This window comes from Lepus europaeus, chromosome 3 (genome assembly GCF_033115175.1).
Source record: "Lepus europaeus isolate LE1 chromosome 3, mLepTim1.pri, whole genome shotgun sequence".
NCBI lineage: Eukaryota > Metazoa > Chordata > Mammalia > Lagomorpha > Leporidae > Lepus > Lepus europaeus.
Window position 1 is genome coordinate 47,436,782 of NC_084829.1, and position 12,942 is coordinate 47,449,723.

General features: G+C 39.4%; 1 protein-coding gene across 1 annotated transcript in view; it reads left to right on the forward strand.

The window, feature by feature from the left end:
- Nucleotides 1-12,942, forward strand: part of CD2AP (CD2 associated protein) — a 144,491-nt gene that overhangs the window by 83,128 nt on the left and 48,421 nt on the right. The window contains exons 6-8 of the mRNA XM_062186244.1: nt 7,091-7,278; nt 10,898-10,973; nt 11,366-11,460. Of these exons, the coding sequence (XP_062042228.1) occupies nt 7,091-7,278; nt 10,898-10,973; nt 11,366-11,460 (359 nt within the window). The remainder of the gene's footprint in view (nt 1-7,090; nt 7,279-10,897; nt 10,974-11,365; nt 11,461-12,942) is intronic.

A 12,942-nucleotide genomic window follows, 5' to 3' on the forward strand; every position in this document is an offset into this window, starting at 1 on the left:
AATGAAAAGAAAACAAGCATATCAAAAATTTCAATGCAGCTTAACTATGTTGAACCTGTAAAAAAGGCAAGCGTAAGATTTATTTATTTGAAAGGCAGAGTGACAGAGAGGAAGAGACTGAAAAAGAGAAAGAGATCTTCCATCTATATTTCACTCCCCAAATTGTCACAATGTCTTGTGCTGGGCCAGGCTGAAGTCAGGAAACCACGACTCCATCCAGGATCCTGTAACTATCCAGGTCTCCCATATAGATGACAGAGGCCCATTTACTTTTTCTACTGCTTTCCCAGACACCTTAGCAGAGACCTGGATCGGAAGCAGAGCAGCCAGGACTGAACCAACATTCTGATATACAATGCCCACATCTTAAGCTGTTACTTATCATGCCATGCCACAATACCAGTCTCTATGCATATATATATTTCTTGGGCACATTAGGACTTTTGAAGATTTTGGCATTTGGGTCTTCTTCCATGCCATTTCTCATTCTTTTTATTTTTATTTTTAAGATTTATTTTATTTTATTTGAAAGACAGTTACACAGAGAGAGGTAGAGACAGAGAGAAAGAGGTCTTCCATCTGCTGGTTCACTCCTCAGTTGGAGCTGCGCCGATCCGAAGCCCAGAGCCAAGAGCTTCTTCAGGTCTCCTACGCAGGTGTAGGGGCCCAAGAACTTGGACCATCTTCCACTGCTTTCCCAGGCCATAGTAGAGAGCTGGATAGGAAGTAGAGCAGCCAGTTCTCCAATCGGCGCCCATATGGGATGCCGGCTTCAGGCCAGGGCATTAACCCACTGTGCCACAGCACTGGCCCCATCCACTTTTCATTCTGTGGTTCTTTTCTTCTAACAATAGTACAGTGACTTATTTTGAAACTTCTTTGTAACTTGGAGATTCAATAATAAGACAGAAGCTTACCTTATATCCTTTGCCCAGATTACCAGTTAACATTTTACTCTGTTTTCAAATTTACTATTTACTTCTATTCTGTATCTATATATTTCTTAAACCTTTACCTTTAGTGTTTTGGTATATATTTCCCAAGGATCAGGATAGTCACTTTTAAATTATAGTACAATGATCAAAATCAAGATATTTAACATTCAGAATATGGTTAATCTACAGTCTATATGCAGATTTTATTGGTTTTTCCAGTGTGATTTTATAGCTATTTTCTCCCCAATCCTTTATGGGCCCATACATGGTATTTTTTCTCTTCTTTAATCTTGTTCTCCAGATTTTCGATGGTGGTGGTGGTGGGGGGGAGTATTTTGACATTGAAATTTTTGAATAGGCTAATTCTTCTGTAGAATGACCCCCCTCCATATTGAGTTTTTCTTCAGGTTGTTCATGATTATATCCAGGTTATAATTTATTCACAGGACTACAGCATCAGGAGGCATATGATATGGCTTTCATTAGTAATGATCTTAATTTTCTTTAAAATTAATCATAAATTTCGTAACAGCTGTGATGCCCCTGTAAGTTTACTGTTTTTCTCTTTGTGGTAGCATTTTTGTGGGAAGATACTTTGAAACTATGTAAATATGCTATTCCTTACACTTCCTCCAACAGTGTTAAGGATACATTTTGCCTGAATCAGTTATTACTGTGGTGATTGAAAACTTGTGATTTTTCTAATTTTCTTTCTATGTTTATTACTTCATATTTTCTCTAAAGAATTTTTCTTTCTCTCTGCTTTGTTTATGTACCAATGTGGACTCATCAGTGAGTTCTGTTTTATTCACTAGGTATCAGTGTGTTATTAGCATTATTGATTTTGATAACCATCAGATTTGGCCATTACAGTTTCCCTCAAGCTAGATCCTATGACTTTAAAAAAAAAAAATCAACTCTATTGGAGATAAAGTTGGTATACAGTAAACTGTGCCCCTTTGATATACACAAACTGATCATTTTGACAGATAACCTGTATCCATGAAGACCACCATCGTAATAAATGTACAGAACATTTCCATCACCCTCAAAATATTCCTAATTTTTCTTTGTATTCTGTCCTTTTTTTTGCCCTTAGATTAGATCAAAGATCTGCTTTTTCAACATTGGATTAGGTTGTATTTCTGTGTCCTATTGACATAGCTCCATCATTTTTTGAGGACTTGGCTCTGTGATCAAAGATGTTCCAAGTTCATCTTAAACTTTCTATATCTCCGAGTAGTTAATCAATTGCTTATTCAGGTAACCTTGATTTCTTTTAGAGAATAGTATTTAGGCATCAAAATCTTTGGAAGTATGTTCATTGCTGCTGCAAGCCTTTTGCTTCTATGCTTTTATAGTGGGCTAAGCTAGGAAATACTTAACACAGATACACCCACCCATCTCTGCCTGTATCTCTTTACCTATCCTTCATTTACCCTGCTCCTGATCCCCTCTTCATCTGTATGTGTGTGTGTGTTTGTGTATACACATGCACTTGCACATGTGTGCCTGTCTTACTTTTTTTTTTTTTTTTTAATTTATTTGACAGGTAGAGTTGTGGACAGTGAGAGAGAGAAAGGTCTTCCTTCCATTGGTTAACTCCCCAAATTGGCTGCCACAGCTGGTGCTGCACTGATCCAAAGCCAGGAGCCATGTGCTTCTTCCTGGTCTCCCATGCAGGTGCAGGGGCCCAAGCACTTGGGCCATCCTCCACTGCCTTCCCAGGCCACAGCAGAGAGCTAGTCTGGAAGAAGAGCAACCAGGACTAGAACTAGCGCCCATATGGAATGCCAGCGCTGCAGGCAGAGGATTAGCCAAGTGAGCCATGGCACCGGCCCCGCCTGTCTTCCTTTTACTTCTTTGTAGTCTATGTGTTTTACAGGTTTCAATCTTATATTTAGGTCTTTAATCCATTTTGAGTTAATTTTTGTATTTGATATGTGATAAGGGTCCAGATGTATTCTTTTGTACATGAATATCCAGTTTTCCATCACCATTTGTTCGAGAGACATTTTATTGCCCCATTAAATGGTCTTGGCATCCTTCTTAAAGAGCATCTTGATATTGTAACCAAAATTTTATTATGATACCTGCACCTATCATACATATTTATGTAGTATTCCCCGTACATAAAGATGTAAGCTATTTATGGTCAGAGGCTGTTCTTTTCTTTCTTTCTTTCTTTTTTTTTTTTTTTTTTAAGATTTATTTTTTTGAAAGCCAGAGTTACAGAAAGACAGAGAAGGAGAGCAAGAGAGATAGAGGGAACAAGTTTCACATTGTAGATATCATCATTGGTAGTCTCAATTGATTACAGACACATCAGAGTTATTAGTAAGATTAGTGGCAGCAAGTCAGGAAGATAGATCTGACTTTTGATGTCTTTTATTAAAAAAGTTGTTAAGAAAGTGAAGAGGTCAGACTTTTGATGAGACTAAAAAGGTCCTGGCAGGAATTCTTCCATGTTTGGTGTCATTCATCCTAGGCAATTAGAAGGAAGCATGGCAGAAAGCAGGGAAGAATCCCTGATCAATTGTTCTTTAGGGATTCTATTCTCTTAGGGGTATAAAGAGTTCATTCTTCTAGTAGGAATTTTCTGAAGTTTGATTTGATGCTTTGGAAAACAGCAAAGTGCTTATTGCTACTCGGGCATAAGGCTCTGGGAGAATGGTTGTGTATACTGAGTGTACAGATGGTGATGGTAGATAGTCAAAAGCCTAGTCTCCCAAGAGTTAAGGTGGTACACAATTTATCTTGGGACTTCTAATCCCACGATTCAGCTTGAACTTCTCCTTCTGATAAGCAGCCTTGCAAGGAAAAATTTGATGCCCTGTTTAGTAAATTACTGTTAGAGTCAGGGGTTCTTTTTTTTTTTTTCTTTTCAACTTTTATTTAATAAATATAAATTTCCAAAGTACAACTTTGAATTTTAGCAGCTTTTCCCCCCATAACCTCCCTTCCACCCACAACCATCCCATCTCTCAATCCCTCTCCCATCTCATTCTTCATCATGATTCATTTTCAATTATCTTTATATACAGAAGATCAACTTAGTATATACCAAGTAAAGATTTCAACAGTTTGCACCCACAAACACACACAAAGTATAGAATACTGTTTGAGTAGTAGTTTTACCATTAATTCTCATAGTACAACACATTAAGGGCAAAGGTCCTACATGGGGAGCAGGTGCACAATGACTCCTGTTGTTGATTTAACAATTGCCACTCTTATTTATGATGTCAGTAATCACCTGAGGCTCTTGTCATGAGCTGCCAAGGCTATGGAAACCTCTTGAGTTCACCAACTCCGATCTTATTTAGACAAGGCCTTATTCAAAGTGGAAGTTCTCTCCTCCCTTCAGAGAAAGGTACTGCCTTCTTTGATGACCCATTGTTTCCGCTGGGATCTTATTCACAGAGATCTTTCATTTAGGTCTTTTTTTTTTTTTTTTTTTTTTTTTTTGGCTACAGTGTCTTGGCTTTCCATGCCTGTGAAAGTTTCATGGGCTTTTTAGCCAGATCTGAATGCCTTTAAGGGCTGATTCTGAGGCCAGAGTCAGGGGTTCTTTTTAAGGATTTTCTTTTTTTTTTTTTAAAGAAACTAAGGAGTGTTGATTGATTTTTTTTTTTAATCCAGTTAAAACACAGATACAAACTCATTTTCTTAGGAAATTTAGAATCATATTTAAAAAGATCTTAGAATGATCATGAAAAATGACTTTACTGGTGAACTAGGATTACTTTCATTAAATACTTTGTATTTTTACTAGGTTTCTATTTTGTATTATTCTTTAACACTAGGGACAGTTCATGTATGGTTTCATCAGTGTTTTCAACAACTGATTATATATTGGGATTCTTGTTGTTTTAAGTCACTTTATATGGAGAGATATGAGGGGACTTACAGAAAAGCAGAATTAGAGGATATTAGTACAAATTTTGAAATCTGTGCATGGTTTTTCATAATACATAATTTCTGTGAATTTATAAATTCCTCTTGTGCATGGATCTCAAAATTTTTTTTCACCAGAAAAAAATTACTTTTATTTTCATTTTTCCACAGACTTTTTGAAGTACCCTGTACATGCCATCAAGCAGTTTTACTCTAGAAATTTAATGGAAAAGGAGGGAGGGAAGAGTAAATAGACTTTCTGTTCATGTGTTATGATTGACAGTGCTATCTATAAAACACAGCTATGTTTCCTGCAAGCCAAGCAATTCAGGTACAATCTCCTTGATACAGCATGTAAGAATTACAACAATAGAAGTACATTATAGTTAGGATTACTGTTATGTCTTAATATGAGGCCTGTTACCTACCCTGTTTCCCTCCTTTTCTTTCCTTTCCCTTGCCACTTTTCCCTTTTCTTCCTTCCTTTTGTATTTTGCCATTGCTTTGTGAGCAGTGCTGTCTCTGACTTGAATGGTTCCCAACAATACATGTTTTAAACTTTTTAAAAATAAAATACAATGAGCCAAGACACTATTTTAAACATTTCAAGTCCTAGACTGATTTAATCCTCAAATCAGTTCTAAGAACTATTCCATTTTATAAGTTAAGAGACTGGACTTAACACTAGAGGAGCAGATATGTGAGTCAAGAGGGTTTGACTCTAGAGTTTCATATGCTTTATGATTCTATTCTGCCTTCCAACTACTAATTTAATAACCAATATGGTAGTGAAATTTAGTAATTTTTAATGAGGCCAAAATAATCAGCCTGTCCTTTTTTTTTTTTTTTTTTTTTGACAGAGTGTACAGTGAGAGAGAGAGACAGAGAGAAAGGTCTTGTTTTTCCGTTGGTTCACCCTCCAATGGCTGCTGTGGCCGGTGCACTGCACTGATCCAAACGCAGGAGCCAGGTGCTTCTCCTGGTCTCCCATGTGGGTGCAGGGCCCAAGGACTTGGGCCATCCTCTACTGCACTCCCAGGCCACAGCAGAGAGCTGGACTGGAAGAGGAGCAACCGGGACAGAATCCAGCGTCACGGGTGCCGACCAAGCCTGTCCATTATTAGTACTGAATATTTCCATTACGTAGGCACTTACTTTAGTGATAGGTGATTTAATGACTCTCTGTCATTCCCTCTTTCTGTTTCTGTAACTGACTTTCAAATAAATCTATAAAAAAAAAGTATTTGAGAGGAAGGGAGACAAATAGAGAGCTCTCATCTTGTGGCTTGCTCACAACAGCTGGGGCTGGACTGAGGCTAAAGCTGGGAGCTGGGAACACAATCTAGTTCTGCCACTTTGTTGGTAGGATTCCATTAATTACTTGAGCCATTACCCTGCCTTGGAATTTGCTTTAGCAGGAAATTTGAGCTCAGGAGGTAGAGCTGAGAATTGAACTCTGGGGCTCTGATGTGGGATGTGGACATCATAGCCACTAGACTAAATGTCCACTCCTCGACAGTTTTTAGTATTTTCAGTTTTTATACTGAAAAACTCACCCTAACTTTGTGATCCAGATGAAGTCATTTAACTCTTTTTTAAGATTTATTTATTTACTTGAAAGGTAGTGAGAGAGAGAGATCATCAATTGATTGATCTTCTGTCCTCTGGTTCACTCCCCAAAGGGCCACAGTGACCTGGACTGGGCCAAGCAGAAGCTAGGAGCCAGGAACTCCATCTGTGTCTCTCATGTGGGTGACAGGAGCCCAAGCACTTGGGCCATCAGCTGCAGCCTCCCCAGGCAGATTAGCAAGGACCTAGATCAGAAGTGGAGAAGCCAGGATTCCAACCAGATCTCATAGGGGTTACTGGCATGTCAGGCAGTGGCTTACTTCACTGTACCACAATGCTGGCCTCTTAAAATGATTATCCTTTATCACTTTGTTTTTTTTCAGTTTTATATTATATCATCTTTGGCCAAAAGCTGTAAATTTGATATTCTCCTGTTAAACATCTCATGATATTATTGCTTGGATTTCTTAACATTTTATTAATAATATTTGCCTGAATTGTTGTTCTCCCCCCTCCATTGTCTTTGTCACACACACATTTTTATAAAGTGCATCTTACTCCTTTGGATATTTTAGTAATCAATAATTTAATTATTTTCATTCTATTTTTTAATTAGGAAATGTAGAATGTAGATATTATGTCAATATTTGCATGATTCTGAGTATCACTTTCACAAATTATTCTTTCAGAAACTGTTTTGACTGGGTCTACCTCACCTTTACCCTCTCCGGGAAATGGGAATGAAGCTGCATCTGGATCAATTACACAGCCAAAGAAAATTCGAGGAATTGGATTTGGAGATATTTTTAAAGAAGGCTCTGTGAAACTTAGGACAAGAACATCCAGTAGTGAAACAGAAGAGAAAAAAACAGAAAAGGTGATAATGATGAATTTAATTTAGATTAACTCCACTCATTCTCTCCTTAAGCAATTAAAAAAAAAAAGATTTATTTGAAAGGCAGAGTTGGGGGATGGCAGCAGAGATTCCTTCATTTGTAGATTTACTCCTCAAATTACCACAACAGCTAGGGCTGAGTCAGACTGAAACCAGGAGGCAGGAACTCCCTCTGGATTTCCCATGTGTGTGGCAGAAACTTAATGCATGATCAAGAAACTGGATAGGAAATGGAGTAGTCAAGACTTGAACCAGCACTTTGATAAAAAATGTGGGCATCCCAGGTGGCAAAACTTAAAACAGCCAAGTCATGATGCCCAGTCCTCATTAAGCATTTTTTAAAATGTAAGAGTTAGTTTTCTTTTTTAAGATTAATAGTTTAGTTATGAGTGAGAAGGCTGTAAGAAATATTTTTTCTCTCCAAATTTACAGTGATTACTGTTTATGTTTGAGTCTTATAAAATCAGTGTGCATGTTTTTCAGAAACTATTCAAAGCTTAGTAGCAATTTTTAAATGGAAGGTATTTAGAGGTATTTTTTTGTTTCTTAAGCTAAAATTTTTTTTTAAAAGATCCATCCATTTTTTTGAGTCAGAGTTACAAAGTGAGAGAGATCTTCCACCCACTGGTTTACTCCTCAGATGGCTGCAATGGCCAGGGCTGGGTCAGGCTGAAGCCAGCAGCCAGAGCTTCCTCTAGGGCCCAAGCATCTTCTGCTGCTTTCCCAGGCCATTAGCAGGGAGCCATATCAGAAGTGGAGCAGCTGGGACATGAACCAGTTGTCCATATAGGATGCTGTCATTGCAGGTAGCAGCCCCAACCACTCTGCCACAAAGCCAGCCTCTTAAAATTTTATATTTATTTTTAAAGGTTATTTTTTAAATATTTATTTTATTCATTTGAAAGAGTTACAGAGAGAGGTAGAGACAGAAAGAGAGGTCTTCCAACTGCTGGTTCACTCCTCAAATGACCACAACTGCAGGAGCTGAGCTAATCTGAAGCCAAGAGCCAGGAGCTTCCTCCAGGGACTTGGGCTGTCCTTCCACTGCTTTCCCTGGTGCATTAGCAGGGAACTAGATTGGAGGTGGACTTGAACCAGCGCCCATACAGGATGCTGGTACTACAGGCTGGGGCTTTAACTGCTGTACAACAGCATTGGCCTCTATATTTTAAAGTAGACTTAAAATAGACCCACTTTTGTCTGTATAAGTGATCTCATTTGTAATATGAGATGAGGTGAGAGAACTTTTTGCTTTCTGCTAAATTGTCTTCTAGTTTTGAGTCTGTCTGACATAAAGATTTATGAGGTCCAGTTGGTTCGATTTTGGAACTGTGTAACAGCTAGGAATGTTAGAGAAGTAGTTCTTGTATTTTGAGGAATGGTAAACTAGATATAGAGCCCCTTCCAATTATTTGGTTAATGATTACATTAGTGTTCTTTGAGTCACCGTTGGTGATATCCACTACCCAGACTTTTAGTGAGAGTGATCTATTTCAGGGTAGCCCTTTATAATGGCCTTGTGACTCTTTGATTACTGATCTAGGAATAAATAAAGTAGGACCACATTGCTGTGTTTGTAGATGGCACCAGATTGGTTGTTAGAATTGGGAGAAATGAAAGTGAGTATCTTAAAAGATTAAACTGAAAACACAGTGGTAGGCAAATTAGCAATGTATTCACAGACTTTTAAGGTCAAATATACTGTTTATGAGGTAAAAGACTTTTTTTGACAGGCAGAGTGGACAGAGAGAGAGAAAGGTCTTCCTTTTCCATTGTTTCACCCCTCCCAATGGCTGCTGCGGCCAGTGCACTGTGCCGATCCAAAGCCAGGAGCCAGGTGCTTCCTCCTGGTCTCCCATGCGGGTGCAGGGCCCAAGCACTTGGGCCATCCTCCACTGCCTTCCTGGGCCACAGCAGAGAGCTGGCCTGGAAGAGGAGCAACTGGGACAGAATCCGGTGCCCCAACCAGGACTAGAACCTGGTGTGCAGGCGCCGCAGGTGGAGGATTAGCCTGTAGAGCTGCGGCGCCGGCCGTGAGTTTTTTGTTTTTAAATTCTATCTCAGGACTGGCACTGTGACACAGTGGATTGAAGCCCTGGTCTGCAGTGCCAGCATTCCATATGGGCACAATTCGAGTCCTTGCTGCTGCACTTCCAATCCAGCTCCCCCCCAATGCTCCTGGGAAAGGAGCAGCGGATGGCTCAAGTCCTTGGGCCCCTGCATCCATGTGGGAGACCCAGAGGAAGCTCCTGGCCCCTGGCTTCAGATCTGTTTAGCTCCAGCTTTTGGGGACATTTGGGGAGTGAACCAGCAGATGGAAGACCTCTCTCTTTCTCTCTCTCATTTTCTAACTCTTTCAAATAAATAAAAATAAACCTTTAAAAATATATATATCTCATTTTAAGAGCATGTTTTGTGCTGTTGCTTAAGAATTCACTTTCAAGGCCAGCATTGCTTTGTAGCTGGTTAAGCTGCTGCCTGTGAGGCCATCATCCCATGTAGGCTCCAGTTCAAGACCCACCTGCTGCACTTCCAATCCAGCTCCCTGCCAATGTACCTGGGAAAGCGGCAGATGATGGCCCAAGTGTTTGGGCACCTGTACCATGTGGGAGACTCAGATGAAGCTCCTGGTTCTTGACTTCGGCCTGGCACAGCCCCAGTATTTAGACAAGGCCATATGCAAAGTGAAAGTTCTCTCTTTCCTTCAGAGAAAGATACTCAGAGTTGTTTGTTTTTTTTGTTTTTTTTTTTTTAAGTTATATTTATTTTTCACTTGAAAGGCAGAGTTACAGAGTGAGGGAGAGATTAAGAGAGAGAGATCTTCCATCTGCTGATTTGCTCCCCAAATGGCCACGATGGCCACCTGGGCCAGACTGAAGCCAGGAGCCAGGAGCTTCTTCTTTTTTTTTGACAGGCAGAGTGGACAGTGAGAGAGAGAGACAGAGAGAAAGGTCTTCCTTTGCCGTTGGTTCACCCTCCAATGGCCGCTGCAGCTGGTGCGCTGCGGCCGGCGCACTGCGCTGATCTGATGGCAGGAGCCAGGTGCTTCTCCTGGTCTCCCATGGGGTGCAGGGCCCAAGCAGTTGGGCCATCCTCCACTGCACTCCCTGGCCACAGCAGAGAGCTGGCCTGGAAGAGGGGCAACCGGGACAGAATCCGGCGCCCCGACCGGGACTAGAACCCAGTGTGCCAGCGCCGCAGGTGGAGGATTAGCCTAGTGAGCCACAGCGCCGGCCAGGAGCTTCTTCTGTATCTCCCATGAAGGTACAGGGGCCCAAGGACTTTGGCCATCTTCCGCTGCTTTCCCAGGCACATTAGCAGGGAGCTGGATTGGAAGTAGAGCAGCCGGGACTCAAACTGGTACCCTTTTGGGATGCTTGTGCTGGAGGTAGTAGCTTTACCTGCTATACCATGGAACCATCCCCTAGTTTAGAGATTTTTTTTTTTAAACCTTTTAGGTTTTTTATGTTTTCAATTACATCACTAACCTGGGTATAACTACCATTATGGAAAGCTTAGTAACTGTAAATTGAAAACTTCATTTAATAACATTGTCTTTATTCTAACTTAAAAGTAATTTTTGCCATTCTCTTTGTTTTAGCCTTTAGTCTTACAGCCAATAGGATCCAAAACTCAAAGTGTAGAGATAAAAACAGATACTGAAGGTAAAATAAAAGGTAAGTTTTTAAAATAATAGTTTTATATAGTAGAAACATATTTGAATGTATTATTAGATTCATTGAAACATTGTTACACTGTACTGCTTGGTCAGAGTATTAAGCCTACTAGGTGAAAACATTAGGCGGTTAAGCATTTTGGTATGTTCATTTCATTATGTATCTGCCTGCAGTTAGTACTGTATATGCGACAACATACAGGCACTTAGTAAATATTTGAATGATGATGAATGAAATTATTAACATGTAGTATTGAATAGAAGTTTTAAATTTAAAAATGTTAAGGTGAATTATTTGTCTTTAATAGCTTTTCATATGCATTACACAAAATAGAAGCTTCATAAGTATTAATCTGTTTGTATAAGCCACATTATTTACATTCTTTATTTCAGCAAAGGAATATTGTAGAACATTATTTGCCTATGAAGGTACTAATGAAGATGAACTTACATTTAAAGAGGGGGAGATAATCCATTTGATAAGTAAGGTAAGATTTTCAGTTTTTCAATGAAATTTATAATTTGTTCACAGAAATATTCCTAAAAATTTTTATATTTTCACATACAATGTAAACTCTAGAATAGCTAGGACTTCGTTTTGTTTTTGAGTCCTGAGAATTAGAGACAGAAATACTCATTTATTTATTTATTTATTTATTTTGAGTTTACTTTCATTGTCTCTTTCTTTGATAATTGATATGTTTGGAATTTGAAAACTTTTCTAAACTTTTTAAAAAACAGACATATCCTTCCTCTTCACTGGTTTATTCTCCAGTGCCTTCAACAGTCAGAAGTGGGCTAAGCAAAAGATGGGAGCCAGGAACTCAGTCTGTGTCTCCCACTTGGGTGGCCGGGACCCAAGCCATCATTTGCTGTCTCCAGGGTGCACATTAGCAGAAATCTGGAATTGAACATTGATGAGGGATTGGTACCCAAGCATTCTGATATAGGATGTGAGTGTCTCAAGCTGCTTCTTAACTAACTACCACACTGAAAAGCTGCCCTGAGAATTTTGTTTTAAGATTGATTTTATTTATTTGAAAGAGTTACAGAAAGAAGTAGAGCTAGAGAGACAGGTCTTCCATGTGCTGGTTCACTCCCCAAATGGCTGCAATGGCCAGAGCTGAGCCAATATGAAGCCAAGAGCAAGGAACTTCCTTTGGGTCTCCCATGCGGCTGCAGGAGCCCAAGGACTTGGGTCATCTTCCACTGCTTTCCCAGGCCATAACAGAGAGCTGGATTAGAAGTGGACCAGATGGAACTCAAACTGGAGCCCTATGGGATGCTGACGCTGCAGGCTGGGGCTTTAACCCACTGCACCAAAGCACCAGTCCCTTGAATTATTTTTAATCATCATATTATTCCTTTTCTCTATTAATTTCAACCATCTAGGTTTCTATTCTTAATTTTGTTCCACATCATTTTATTTTTTATAGCCACCTATTGTTTGGATCATTGTTAATAATATAAAAAATAAGAAAACAACTTAAATATCCACTGGTATGTAAATAGTTTTGAAACTATTCGTACTATGGAAAATTATGTAGCTATTTCAAAAAATTATTTTTATAACTTGCTGTGAACCCTAAGACAAAATAGAACTCAGTGCTATTTGGGCATGGACAGATTCTTACAGTAACTATTTGTAATATAGGAAAATTATAAACATTTGTTTGTGCTATAGCCCTGTAGAATAAATTTTGAAGTTTCTTCCTTTTTTTTTTTTTTAAGTAAATGTACTTATTTATTTGAAAGGCAGTTTCAGAGAGATCTTCCATCTGCTTGTTCACTCCCCAAATGGCTACAGCAGCTGGAGCTAGGCTGATTTGAAGCTGGGAGCCAGGAGCTTCTTCTGGGTCTCCCACATGGGTGCAGGGACCCAAGCACTTGTACCATCTTCTGCGGCTTTCCCAGTTGTATTAGCAGGACCTGGATCAAAAATGGAGAAGCTGGAAGTCAAACCAGCACCG